This window comes from Caloenas nicobarica, chromosome 27 (genome assembly GCF_036013445.1).
Source record: "Caloenas nicobarica isolate bCalNic1 chromosome 27, bCalNic1.hap1, whole genome shotgun sequence".
NCBI classification, from domain to species: Eukaryota; Metazoa; Chordata; class Aves; order Columbiformes; family Columbidae; genus Caloenas; species Caloenas nicobarica.
In genome coordinates this window covers 5,300,002-5,314,013 of record NC_088271.1, presented here as the reverse complement: position 1 = coordinate 5,314,013, position 14,012 = coordinate 5,300,002, and the positions used below count along the sequence as shown (strand labels likewise).

General features: G+C 56.5%; 2 protein-coding genes across 2 annotated transcripts; one reads left to right on the top strand and one right to left on the bottom strand.

Moving 5' to 3' along the window:
• Positions 1–348: 348 nt before the first annotated feature.
• Positions 349–7,364, bottom strand: PRAM1 (PML-RARA regulated adaptor molecule 1). The gene is made up of 9 exons (XM_065652337.1): positions 6,698–7,364; positions 4,119–4,191; positions 3,624–3,736; positions 3,258–3,312; positions 2,813–2,906; positions 2,367–2,529; positions 1,752–1,785; positions 1,103–1,137; positions 349–610 (listed from the first exon to the last, which is right to left on the bottom strand). Exons 1-9 carry the CDS (start codon positions 7,362–7,364, stop codon positions 606–608), a joined length of 1,239 nt encoding a protein of 412 aa, XP_065508409.1. The 3' UTR covers positions 349–605.
• A 3,251-nt stretch (positions 7,365–10,615) lies between these two features.
• POLE4 (DNA polymerase epsilon 4, accessory subunit) lies at positions 10,616–13,632 on the top strand. The gene is made up of 4 exons (XM_065652725.1): positions 10,616–10,822; positions 11,828–11,912; positions 12,203–12,244; positions 13,232–13,632. Exons 1-4 carry the CDS (start codon positions 10,616–10,618, stop codon positions 13,243–13,245), a joined length of 348 nt encoding a protein of 115 aa, XP_065508797.1. The 3' UTR covers positions 13,246–13,632.
• The last annotated feature ends 380 nt before the right edge of the window (positions 13,633–14,012 follow it).

The window sequence follows — 14,012 nt, the reverse complement described above, 5'->3', positions numbered from 1 at the left end:
CAGCTCTGCAGGGAAGCAGCCCCTGGGGCCACAGGGTGCTGCCGGGGTGCCTGGTCAATAATCGTTTCTGCCCACAATATTTGCGAGTATTTCTGTGTCCAGCTTGACTCTGGCTCAGGCCAGGAGTCTGACTGGGGCAGGAGAGCGGTGCAGGAGGCAGCAGAGGGATGGAGTGAGTGGGTTTAGGGATCCAGTGCTGTTCCCAGGCTGAGGATGCTCTGGAAATGGGGAAATATTAAAACTTCTCTGAATTAAAACCTCTCTGACCCAGATTTCCGCCCTCCTCCCTGCCCCCCAAATAAGACCAAGCAACCCTCTCAAACCATTGCCATCTTTTACACAGACAAAACAAAGCCACAGGGGAGGCTCTGACTCCCTGCGGGACAGGATGCTTGCAGCCCCGCAGTGTGCTGCTCGGCCTCACCACTGTTTTGGCAGGGACATGGTGGCTTTCGCAGGCTATCTCTGTTTCTTTTGCAGGCAATCTCAGAGGACGCAGAGCTCCTTCCAAAGCAGGAGTGTGACATATAGTTCTTTTCATGTTTTGGCCCTCGGGGAGGTCTCTGTTGATGCTGTCTTGTGCCTTTGGATTTAGCATGGATTACTCAGCCTGCCAAGGCAGAACGAGATAAAATGTTTGCTCATCGGCACAGTTAAACTACAGTTGTTTCTATTCAGCTCCATCTTCCATCCATCACGTCTGTGAGCCAGGGGATGGAGTTTGCATGCTGGGAGTGAGCAACTGCTTGGGAAAGGGCATCCTGAGCTGTCTGGGCGACCAGGGACATCTCAAAGGACATCCAAGGGTCCCCGGGGCTGGCAGCAAGTGGAGGAGCAAGTTGAGAAAGGAAAGAGTGTGGGGAAGTCCAAATAATTGGGAATGGAGAAACATGAGGACCTGTGGGGAACTGAGAGAAAGGAAGGGATGTCCCAGAGAGAGGGGGAGGAATCAGAGAGAGGGAAAGAGGGGACACGGCAAGGGGGCAGGAGGGGAAGCCCCGGTGCTGGATGCTTATGTGGAGTCACTGCTGCCTGCCCAGGCCAGGGAGCAGCGCCCGGCACTTGGTGAAGGGGCTACGGCAGCGGGCCCCTCTGTACTTACCGTAAATCTCAACGTCATCATAGATGTCAGTGTCCCTGCGAGGAAAAAGACAGGGTGCTGTGAGCAGTCTGGTCTCCCATGTCCCCACCGCCTCCTGATGCTGAGGCAAGGCCCAGCTCCTGCTGCCACCTCTGTCCCATCCCTCCTAACGTGTCTCCAGGCTCTGCTGTCATTGTGCAGCCCCGTTCGCCTCCTCACAGCCTCGTGCTCTCCCCACAGAGAAGGGATCCTCTAGCGTGGGGTGTGCTCGACTCCAGCCCCTCTCATGTTGCACGTGGTCGGTGGCCCCGTCCTGGGCTGCCGGGAGCCACAGACCCGGCTACGCAGACGGCCAGCACTGGCCCGTCGTGCTGTGCCACCGGCAGCAGCTGAGCAGTGTCTGGGCAGGTCCCACGTGAGGTCCCACAGCTTGGGGAGGGCTCATGGCACCCCAGGAAGTTGCTCCCAGCGCCAGAACCTCTCCTGACACCAGAAATGGCAGATTCCACCCCCAGGGTAATGAGCCGCTGTTACGCTCATGGTCACCACCTGGGTTGGATGGGTTTGAGTCTGCACTCAATGGCTGGGGCTGGTTCGGTGCTGGGCAGTCGCTGGGCAATTGCTACAGGTTGTGGAGTGGGGAGGAAGGGGCTGAGGAAGAGGTACTCACAGGTGTAGCATCACAGCCCGGGGCACGTAGCCATCTGCAACAGAGCAAGGAAGAGCATGTCAGGTTGTGCCAGGAGCCGGGATGTGAGCGAGGTCTCACCCCAGCACCTGCCCCTGCCCAGGGCAGGAGGTTTTAGCAACATCTCACTTCCCTGGGGAGCACTGGGGACAAGGAGGAGCCCGGGTGTGGGAAGCTGAGCTGGACTCTCAGCAGGGAATAAGCCCACCAGGCTGGGAAGGGCCTCATCCCAATCCCTCTGCCTGCGGAACCTGCAGCCCATTTCACCTGAGCGTCCATCACTGCAAACCTGGCTTGTGGAGTCTGACGTGCGAGGCTGGTGGCCAGGAGGCTCCAGGAACTGCGAAGGCTTCTAGCAGAGGGACGTGACAGCCCAGCAAACAGCAGAAATGCTGGTGCCGAGCAGGAGAAAGAGCAGGATGTTTGTGCAAAGAGAAGTGGGAACATTTAAGACCTGAGGTAGGTGTCAGGTCTGTCTAACGGCAATGGGATGTCTCCTGCTGTCTCCTGGGTGTGTGTGCACAAAGAAGCTTGTTCCCAAAACTGTGTGTGCTGTGATCCCCACTGCAGACAAAGCCTCAGACCCCACAGACTTACATCTCCTCTGGCTGTTTCGGCAGAGGATTTGCTCCTGATTTGTAAACTGAATGACATCAAGAATTTCTCCTCGTCTCAGTGGCAGGTTCTTCCCTCCACCCCTCTTCTCCGTTGCTGCAGGGTCAACCATCATCTGAGTCAGGACGTTGATGCTTCCTTCGAACTGAAACACAAACAGCAGCGCTGCAGCTCAGCAGCCACCCCAGGGGAGCATGAACCGAGCAGCATCAACCGCCCTCCCTTCTTGGAAAAAGCAGATCCCTCTTTATCCAAATGGTCTGTGGGACTGGTCTGATCTGGGGATGTTTCAGTGGGGAACAGGGCAGGTGTGACCTGGGCAAGGGCTGGTCGCTGCGGAGCACAGCTCCTCTCCGCCGTTGCATTGCATCCTTCCTGGGAGGTGAAGGGGAGCTCAGAGGGATAAGCAATCACTCGTTGCTGCATACCTTGAATTTCTTCTGAAACTCTCTGTCTGCCTTCTCTTCTTTCTTGCATTCCTTGAGTGTCATTGGCTTCGTCTTCTGGGGGACCTGGGCTTGTCTGCAGAGTCATTGTGAGTCACAGGAAAGCTCAGGGGCCACCACCCTCTGCTCTCTCCCTTCTTCTCCCTTCTCCTTCCTCTTCCCTTTCCTCTTCCTCTTCCTCTTCCCCTTCCCCTTCCCCCCCGGCTGCTGCCCCATCGCATTTCCCTGCCCAGCTCTCCCCATTGCCCCGAGGTCCCTCCCTCCAGAGCTGCTGGGACTCTCAGGCAGGGTTCAAACCTGCTGCTTGTGTTCTTCACTGTGGACATTTCTATCGCGAGCCCAGCAGAGACCATTAAACCACCAGCTTTGTCAAAGCAGCAAGGAGCCCTGACCATTTTGGGACCCCTAGAGTAAAAACCTCTGTTACCTCTGTGCAGCACCCAGCAAGGCAACCCTGTTAGAGGCTCGACCAGCATCTCCACCTGCAAAACCAAACCCCGGGAGAGCTGCTGCCGTGAGGCTGCTGTGGGGTGTACACACCCACTGAGACAGGACACAAGTCTGAAACAGCAGCGAGAGCTTTTTGCTCCTGGGACCAAACCCTGAGTTTGTGTCCTGAGCATGGAGGAGATCAGGGTTTCCCATTTACAAGGCAGCACAGAAACATCACCCTCCCATGCATGGGAGCAGTGGGCTCAGCACGGGCTCCACTGCCCATGGCTCGGGGGGGCCCTGGGGCTCCCTGAGCTGCCGCGCTCACCCCAAGCAGCGTCCCAGCCCCTCCTGTACCCACCTCCTCCGGGGCGGGGATGTGCTGGTGGCCGGGACACGGGGGGCAGCAGAAAGCCTTGGCCTCGCCTGAGCAGCCCAATGGGCTCCACATCGTCATAGATCTCCTCTTCATCCCTGCGATGAGGCAGACAGCGATTAGGACGCCCTGTTGCAGCGACAGCACTGGGGACCAGGAAGCGAGTGGGCAACGGGTGGCTGTGCTGAGCGTGACAGCAACTCCGTGCCACACGCCAGCAGCTCTTTGCAAGGCTTGGTGACACGGCACCACAGCCCGAGGTGCAGGAGATGGGCAGCAGGGTGCGACAGCAGCGGCTGGACCTGCGCGGTAACGCAGCCCATGGAGGACGGTGCTTTGCACAAGGTGCCGTCCCATGCTGGGCTCCAGGAGCGGGCAGGAAAACACACGGACGCTCTTACTGTTTCATCTCGTGCCCTTCCCACTGGGCCGGGAAACCCTGAAAACCACCTTGAATAAAAATGCTGCCTCGGTCCTTACCCCGTTACACTGGGAGCACCCTGTGGTGGGAGCCGTGCCGGGGCTGACGCAACATGGCCTGGTTTCAGGTAACCTGTGGTAAAAACAGGAATGGGAGGGAGCAGCAAGGGATTATTTCACATTTTCTCCTCGAATCTGTCACCCACCCAGAGGGTCAGAGCTGCCCTGGGCTAGATTTAGTGCAGAGGGTTCTGGGGACATAAAACTGACTGCACATTTAGATCCAGTGAGGAGTTTTTGCTTCATGGCCCATCTGGAGATTTTCTTTCCTTCCAGCATGCTGGGGCATAGCTCATCGGGGGGCTCACCAGAGAGCTCTAATACAGATTTTCCCATCTTATGTCCCTAATGTCACTTCCTCCCTGGATCAGTGACAAAAGGAGAGGGGAAGAGGCCAAAATGGGTATTTTGTGTGTGGTAAAAACCCTGAACTCCAGATCTGTACCAGAGTCAGGGCAAATCCTGGATATCTCCATGTGCTCAGGAGCATCGTCAGCCAGAACGTGCTGCTGCAGCCGGTACGATCGCCAGCACACCCACATCCCTGATAGGATCCCGTTGTTCTTGTCACCAGCCTGGTCAACCACACCAACCAAAAACCACCACAAAGATCTGTGGTACAACACCACAGCTCTGATGGGTTATTGTACCAAGTAATGTGCAATCATATACCAGGCTGTAAAAATTCTAAGATTGCCCTAAAAATTAACAAAAATAACCAAATCAGGGTGGGGGTGTAATTCCAGGTGTTCGAACTTGCCTCAGTACCTGTGAGACAAATAAATACTTGAAAACTACTGGTTTGCAGGACATGTGGAGAGCAGATCACTCCCTCCTCTGCCAGGGCGGGGGCCACTCTCGGTGGGTGAGCATCTCCCCGCACAATGGCACGGCCGGGCCTGAGAGTGGCCTCTGAGTGCTAATACAATAATTACATCTTATAATACTACCCTAAACCAGCTAGGCTTTGCAGTTCTCATAAGGAAGGGAAGAGAAGCTCTACTCCCACAGTTGCCTTCTACCCCACAGCTGTGGCATGAGCTGGTTAATAAAGAACTGTCCTTTAAATGGGCTGGTGAACAAGAACTTAAGGAGTTGAGGAAGAAACAGGATTTGAAATTAGTTTCATCACCCAGAGTATGGAAGAGCAGAATGGCAGCTTTTAGAAACCAACAAATCCACATAGATCTGGTGGGTCACTGCGGAGCGTGCAGGGCTCACGCTGAATGGAGAACCACCATGTCCAAGAGGCACCGAGCCCTGTGTCCCATGGTGAGGAGGGACACCGAGCCAGCGCTCTGGTCCTGTGGCCATAGCTCTGGTTGTGCCTGGGGAGTCTCGGTGGCTCCCTCAGGCTCGGAGGAAGATGGTGTTGCAGGCAACATGCTGCAGCTTCAGAGAGTCTCTGCCTCTCGGCCAAAGTGCTTCTTGCCCGCGAGATGGAGATCAGCTCTGCTTCCCACCAGCCAGGCTTAGAATCATCAAATAGCTTGGGTGGAAGGGCCCTCCCCAGCTCCCCCAGTGCCCCCCCTGCCATGAGCAGGGACATCTGCACCAGCTCAGGTTGCTCAGAGCCCCGTCCAGCCTGGCCTGGGATGTCTCCAGGGATGGTTCATCCACCACCTCTCTGGCCAACCTGGGCCAGGCTCTCACCACCCTCAGGGGCAACAATTTCTTCCTCATGTCCAGCCTGAATCTCCCTCCTTTAGTTTAAACCATCACCCCTTGTCCTATTGCAACAGGCCCTGCTCAAAAGTCTGGCCCCATTTTTCTTATCAGCCCCTTTTAAGTCCGGAAAGGCCGCAACCAGGTCTCCCTGGAGCTTCTCTTCTCCAGCTGAACACCCCAACTCTCTCAGCTTGTCTGCTCTTACAGCCACACAAGGGTGGGCTGGTTGGAAGGGACATCTGGAGTGTCACCCAACATCCTGCTCAGAGCAGGGTTGGCCTCAGAGCTACAGCAGGTTGTTCAGGGCCTCATCCACGTGACAACTGAATATCTCCAAGGACGGAGACACCCATCTCCCCGGTGCCTGCTGCAGGGCTGCACCACCCGCACAGGAAAGAAATTTCCCCTCGTGCAGCTCGCACCCGTCACCTCCAGTCCTGATCCCAGGCACCTCTAGGAAGAGTCTGGCTCCATCTTCTCCTCCTGTTAGGTGGCTGTGGGCAGTGAGTGGATCTCACCTTCGCCTGCTCTCCTCCCGGACAAACCAGCCTGGGTCTCAGCCTCTTTCCCCACGTGCTCCAGCCCCCAGCCACCTCAGTGCCCTCCCTGGGCTCACTCCAGTTTGTCAGCGTCCCTCACGGCATTGGCTCCGACCCTGCGCCCTGCAAGCACCCCAGAGCCTGGTGCCTGTCCCCAGCCAGGGACAGCGCACTTAGTGCCCTTCATCTCTTCACCTGCTGTCCTTCTTTCTCTTTCCTTTCCAACGCCTCTTTGGCATTACCAGCCCCCACCTCTTCATCAGCCCCCCCGATATTTCCATCTCCCAGGAGCTCTAGACTCTGACTAAGGAGATTTTCCTTCCTGAATGAGCGGCTGCCTTCGCTGGGGGACTTGCAGGCGCCTGGCCATACCTGGTTGAGCGCTCTTCGGGGGCTCCATGGCAGGATGGACGGGCTTCCCAGCACGTGCAGTCGCACCAAACTTCTCCAGATCCACAACAGGCGGGCGCCTGGGCTTGGCCGGCCTCGCTCCCAGCACCTTGACGTGTGGCAAAGGCTTCCTGCGAGGCAGAAATGGGTGTCCTGTCCTGTGGGAGCTCCCCGCTGCATCCAGGGAGGCTGTGACAGTTGTGCCTTTGGCAGGAACTGCTGGAGCACCCTTCTCTTTGGCAAGTGGCCATGGCTGCTGGGCTGGGTTTCTCTGGAGACGGTTGGAGGTGACTCTCACCTCCTTGTTCAATGTGTCTCCACCTCCTGGCTTTGCAGGGGCTGGGTGGCAGCTGGTGTCTTGAGGAATTCCCTTCTTCAGTCGCACCGTCCAGCCTGGGGTCTCACAGGCGGAATGAGGAGGCGAATTCTGTCCCACACTCAGACCTTTGCTGTGAGATGGAGAAGCTCTGCTGAAGTCCACCCTCCTGCTCCGGGGGTGCTCAGGAGGAGGTTCGCCCTTGGAGCCTGGCGCAGGGGTCTGTCCCGGCTCTGTCGCAGGGGATGCTGCAGAGTGACTCTCCGGCCAGCCACCCACTTCGGGAGGGTCTTTCCTCTTCCCCTGAAGCTTTGCCTGTAGGTGCCTCACCATGGCCTCTTTCCCCTCCAGATGCGTCTGTGACCATTAAGAAAAGCTCCAGTTAAAACACCATGGAGGACAACAAGTCAAAGCATCCCCTGGGGAATGCTGTATTCCTTCACCATGGCCTGACACTAAGCCTCCTCCACAAAGTGTGGTCTTCGCTCGAAGTGGTCCTAGAATGTGTCTGAGAAAACAATACCAGGCTGTACCACGTTGGGAACAGGTCCCACCACCATGAGGGCACCTAGGAGCCATTTCATAGAGTATTTTGGTCTGATCCACCCTTTTTCCACTGCCAGGGACCATCAAAACAGAGGGATGGGATGGGGGATTATACCCTACCAGCAGCAAAGCTCCTGAGGGCAGAATTTGAGATCTAGAGACTACCCAGGGCTCAGACGGGAGCAACCTGCCTTGCCCTGGTCCTGGTTCCTGTGAAGTCCATGGTGAACGTAGGGCACGCATGGAATCATGGAATCATTTAGGTTGGAAAAGACCTTTAAGATCATCCAGACGGGCCAGAGTTGGTGGGCAAGACCACACAGAGCTGTCAGCATCCCTCCCCGGAGAAAAACCCCAGACAGTGCTGCTGAACACCATCCTGCCAAAGCCTGCGTGCAAAAAAAAGAAAAGGCCAAGAAGCAGCAGATCTGCCCCACTTTTCTGACCAGTGTGTTTCCTGTGCAGCTCACACCGTGCACATGTGAACTGGGACACGCCGGCCCCAGCGCGGAGCTGGGCTTCTTGAATGACCAAAGAGCACCTTTTTCTGAAGCCTCCAGAGAAAAGCTGCCAGGAGGAGTCTGGGTGACTTTGGGAAGAATGCCAGGTGTGAGGTACGGCACCAAAGTCAGGTGGGATGGCATTAGGCTTTTCCTAAGCTTCTCGGATGGACCCTCAGGGAGGGCTCTTGCCTTCCTCCATTTTCACCCCACTCCCTTGTTCCCAGACCACAGTGCCTGTTTGCACCGGAGCTGGCTGCTCCACTTGCCCTTAGCAAGCCACAGGCTTTGATTTTGAAGTTCTCCTCCCTCTGGGATTTCAGTTTGGGTTTGTGCTTGCGTAATTTTTTTCTTTCACAACAAAAGGGCTAGTATGCAAAGAAGCTAGCGCAATACTTTTTTACGTAAGTGCTCAAATGTATATATACTGAAATAAGCGCAAGTTCCCCACACATCCCCATGCAGTCACCCCAGTTTCCCCCACAAATACTCCAAATACGGCACTCTGACTGGAGCCTGCAGCATAAATTCGCAGTTTCCTGCAGACCAGGCAGTGGGGCTTTTACCCAAACTAGTGAAAAAAGCAACTTTTTCCAGATTCCCAAACACGTCACTAGGATTTTGGCATCTGAATTATTCAGAGGTTTGGAGCCATTCCACGAGCTGGGACTCACACAGAGCTCCCAGGTCCCCCTGTGGGATGCAGCACCACTGTCACCATGATCAGTTCCAGCTTTTTCATTACATTTTGCACTGGTGGGTGCTCTCCTGGACTCAGTGGCAGAGTGTGGCCTCTGCCCTTCACAGATTTTACATGCAGCCCAACGTCACCCAGTAAATCTTGCGTTTACCCCAGGAACTGGTCAGAGACCTTCAAAGCTCCTGCCAACTCAGATGTACAGGAGGACTTTGTCTTCCAGGAGGAGCGAGGGTCTCTGCAGGATCCAGCCCCTTGCAAGGACACCACTAAAGTCTTCCCAAGCAGGAGACACAGCTCCGCTCCCCGTGCCCCATCCCCAGGTCCAGCACAGCCCGGGTCTGGTTCTTACTCACCATTTTCCACCAGCAGACGCTTTCCTGCGCGCTCACCTCCTGTCGGGAGGCATCCGAGCAGAAGGACTTGTGCAAGGCGAAGCGCTTTGAAGTTGCCCTCCCTTGAAACCAGAAGCTCTTTCCTAATGGTTGGCAAGAAGCTGTGTGCAATGCCAGGAAGTCGCTGTAGCCTCAGCATGAAACAGCACGAGGAGGAGGAGGAGGCGAAGGAGGAGGAGGAAGAGGAGGAGGAGCAGCTCTTGTGCACCGCTAGCTTGGGCTCTGCTGCTGGTGGGAAGCTTGAAGCGCATCAAGCCCTGCTGCCCACAGGACAGGCTCATCCAGAAAAAAGCCTGGAGCTCATGGAGCAACTTCGGGATGCGAGGGACAGGCTGCCGTGAGGACCAGAAGTGCGGGTTACATCCTTGTCTGATGGTGGCCAACGTGAACCCGCTGCAGGTCACGTCTTCAGAGCCCCGCGGGATCTGCAGAGGGTGGAGGCGATTCGCAGGGGTCACCCAGCAAAACCAGCTCTGCGGGCGCAAAGGAGAGTTGAGGGGCCACGGCTTTCCAGTGTGTCCAAAAGCTGGGAGGTTTGCCCCACTGAAGAGCCGAGCTCCACCGGGAAGCAGGGGAAGTGCTCTGCATGGCGTGGTGCCCAGCTGGGCCATCTCAGTGTTGAAACGTCCGGGTTTCACCGCTTATTGCCTCAGAGGCAGGAAAGTCCTCAGAGGCTGAGTCAAGTCCTGTGGCTGGGATGCTCTGGCCGGCCCCGGGGCAGCACTGATGTCCCTGCCCAGGGGTGGCACAGTCCTCCGGTCCTTTGGGAAGGTGTCCCACCTGCAGTGCCCGCAGCGGCTCCTGCCCGTGGGTGGTGTTAAGGGTAAGACGGCGTGTTGAGGGTGTGGGGAAGGCTGGGAGGGGCCCGTGGTGGCCAAGGGTGGCGGCCCCGGGGGACCTGTGGAGGGTGGTGGGTGACCAAAGGGGACACTGGAGGGTTTGATCCCACCAGCTGGGGGTGGGACAGAGAGGGGGTGTCAGGCTGCACACTGGGCCAAGGGGAGCTGATGCGGGGCACCGGGCAGGTGACAGACAAGTCCCCAGAGCTTGGTTCCCAGCAGCCTGCCCCGCTGCTCCAGAGCCGCCGCCTCGGGCCGGCAGGGCCGGGCTGGGGGGAGGCTGAGGAGCCGTGTCCGGGGCAGCAGGGGTGGCGGGGAGGCCCCGGGAGGGGCCCGAGGACGGGGTGACGGGGAGCCCAAGGCCCGTGTTGAGGGGAATGGGGGCCACAGGGAGGCAGAGCGGCCGTGTTGGGGGGGATGCGGGTGCCGGGAAGCTCAAGGGCCACGTTCGGGGTGACAAACAGCTCAAAGCCCGTGTGGGCGGCCAGAGGCGGCTGAGCCCCCGCTCCGGCCCCGCCGGGCGGAGCCTCCGCAGCTGCCGGGCCCGCCCCGGCCCTCCCGCTCCCTCCCCGCGGCGGCCCCGCGCAGGCGCGGCCCTGGGCGCGGGATGGCGGCGGCCGTGCCGGGGCCGGGGCCGGGGCCGGAGGCGGCGGGGCCGGGGCCGGGGGACGAGGCGGCGGGCGCGGGGCCGCCGTGCTCGGGGCCGGCCCGCCTGGCCCGGCTGCCGCTGGCGCGGGTGAAGGCGCTGGTGAAGGCGGACCCGGACGTCAGCCTGGCCAGCCAGGAGGCCGTGTTCGTGCTGGCGCGGGCCACGGTGAGCGGCGGCGCCCGGTGGGCGCGGAGGCCCGGGCGGCTGCGGGGGCTGAGCGGCCGCGGGCTGAGGAGCCGCTGGGGCTCGGGGAGCTGCGCTCGGGGTCTGTGGGGCTGCTCGCTTGGCTTTTCCCAAGGGGCTGGTTTTCTGGTTTGGGGTTTGAGGGGTTTCCTCTCCCAGCTCCCGCGGGCAGCGCCGTGGCCGCAGCGGGCAGAGCTGCCGGGGGCGGCTGGGCAGCCGAGCCCCGCCGCAGGGAAGCGGGACGGTCACCCCTGGCCTCACCCCTTGATCCGCCTGGAGACATCCCGGCGGTGGGGCCGGGTCTGCCTCGTTTGGTGCCGCGGGAAGAGCTGCCGCACATCGGCCTTCAGCAGAGACCCGCCGAGCCTGCCCGGGACCGGGCGCCCGAGGTACCTGCCGGCTCCGCGCCCGCTCGGCTGGATTTCCAGCTCGCCCTGATGCGCGTCGAGGGTTCGCAGTGTGCAAATGAGAGCAAAGCGTGGCAGGGGTTTCTCCTCCTTTGGAAAGTGTCTCGTGTTACACAGCTGAGGTGTGTTTGGAATGTCTGTGGCACTGCGTGAGAGCATCCGTGGGCAGCCGCTGCTCTCTCCCTTTTGGCATCTCCTGGGCCCACGGCAGCCGAGGTACCTGCCGGGTGGCGCGAGACACAGGTGGGCTCAGTCCTCTTCATTCACTGAGCACAGGACACGTTTCCTCCTTCCGGAGCTGCCCGGGAGCAGCTGGTGTGTAGCTGGTCTTCCAGACGTGTTCAGAGGAACCGTCTCTGTCCAGTACACTCAGCCTTCTCTCTTCCCTTGTTACTTCTCATGTGCATCACTGCCCAACAATTTCATTTGTTATTTTCAGAGCTATTTATTGGGAAGGGGATATTTTCAGGTGGAGATTCTGGTCTCTTCCTGAAGGGTCATAGGACCTTTCCTTTCGTCAGGATATTCTCTATTCCATCTCTCATCCCTTATGTGAAACTGTCTTGTTTTTGCTTTGCAGGAGTTGTTTGTTGAAACCATAGCCAAAGATGCCTATGCGTATGCTCAGCAAGGAAAAAGGAAAACCCTGCAGAGAAAAGACCTGGGTACGAGAGCGTGTTCTGTGCTATCCTTAGCTGACAGTTCCTAGGGTGGAGGATTTTTCTGCCCATCCTGGTGCGATCAATCAGTCATAGGTGCTTCTCTTTCTTTCTCTGGAGATAAGAGAAAAAACTTCTACTAAATATTAGGCTAATAATTTCACACACCAGCTCTAAAACAAGTAAACCTCTTTGAAACTGGCGACTGTACCATGATATCAATTCAAATACAGCTGTTTGAAGCAGATGCAAATATGGAGTGTGTTTATCTGTGTTATCTTCAATTTGCTTTGCAGATAATGCCATTGAAGCTATTGATGAATTCGCTTTTTTGGAAGGTGAGTTTCTACCTGGTTTCACTTGGTTTCAATATTTTGTGTAATCTCCTTCTTGGGAGAGAAAGAACGTAATCGTTTGCAGAGCCCTCTGTTTCCACATCTCTAATAATTCATAGCGTAACTTGTTACGTGCCTCTCTGAGAGGTAAAACACAAATCAAGTGGAACCTGACACATACAATGCTTTTTAGCTAGATTTGGTTTTGCTTGTGTGTGATTTCACAGAATCACAGAATCACAGAATGTTAGGGATTGGAAGGGACCTCGAAAGATCATCTAGTCCAATCCCCCTGCCAGAGCAGGAACACCCAGATGAGGTTACACAGGAAGGTGTCCAGGCGGGTTTTGAATGTCTCCAGAGAAGGAGAATCCACAACCTCCCTGGGCAGCCTGGTCCAGTGTTCCGTCACCCTCACTGAGAAGAAGTTTCTTCTCAAATTTAAGTGGAACCTCTTGTGTTCCAGCTTGAACCCATTACCCCTTGTCTTACTGTTGGTTGTCACCGAGAAGAGCCTGGCTCCATCCTCCTGACACCCACCCTTTATATATTTATAAACATTGATGAGGTCACCCCTCAGTCTCCTCTTCTCCAAGCTAAAGAGCCCCAGCTCCCTCAGCCTTTCCTCATAAGGGAGATGCTCCACTCCCTTCAGCATCTTTGTGGCCCTGCGCTGGACTCTCTCCAGCAGTTCCCTGTCCTTCTTGAACTGAGGGGCCCAGAACTGGACACAATATTCCAGACGAGGTCTCACCAGGGTAGAGTAGAGGGGAAGGAGAACCTCTCTCGACCTACTGACCACCCCCCTTCTTATACACCCCAGGATGCCATTGGCCTTCTTGGCCACAAGGGCCACAGGGGCACAAGGGCATTTGTGTAAACTTTAAAAAGTTACTGCATATTCCTTTGGCAAATTGTAAACAAGTTTCATTTATTCACATAATTGTATTTCTGATTCCTGGGACTATATTTTTTTCTTTTCATTTTTAGGTACTTTGGACTGAGCTGGACAGAGTCGGAGAAAGAGACTGCAGAGATGGACGCGGGCTGGAAAATAGGATGTTGAGAGTTCAAAAATAGTTCCTAGAATTGTGACACTGAAATGGCAACCGTAATATTTTGTATAAAGTTTAAGTTGTTGTAAGTTCATTATTTAAAATGCATATTTTTTCATAAAGTTTTGTATGTCCGCGGCGCAGGCCGCTCTCCGTCGCGGGCCGGGTGACGCGGGGTCGCTCAGCGGAGCCGTCCCTGCCCCTCCTGGCATCCCACAAAGCCGGGAGCGGCTCGGCTCACATGGGGAATTTTTTTTAGTGGAAATGTATGTGTCTTTGTACGTGTTTGTTTCTTGGGCAAACACAATTAAATTTATTTTTATTTCTTTTGTCGAACGGCTGTCCTGATTTCTGCTCTGTGCTGCTGGCATGGAGGGGATGGAGTCCCTGCAGCACGGTGGTGAATGGCGCAGTTTGCACAGGGTGCCTTCTGACAGCATTGTGCTTTTGCTAATTGTTTCCTCAAGGCACCTACCCCAGTGAAGCCCAGCTGTCCTCCGGGAACTGTGTATGAGCTCCAGGGGGACTTGGCTTGTTCCTAGGGGTGTACGGCTTCCCTAAATTTCTGTGATTGCTGCACCTGTAAGTAGTTGTAGCCAAAAAAACCAAAACAACCCAGCAACCTCTCCAAACCTTATTTTGAATGCCAGCATGGTGTCAGATGCATTATGCTGCCATCATGGTTCTTTTGTGCGCTCTCATCCCCAAATCTGGCA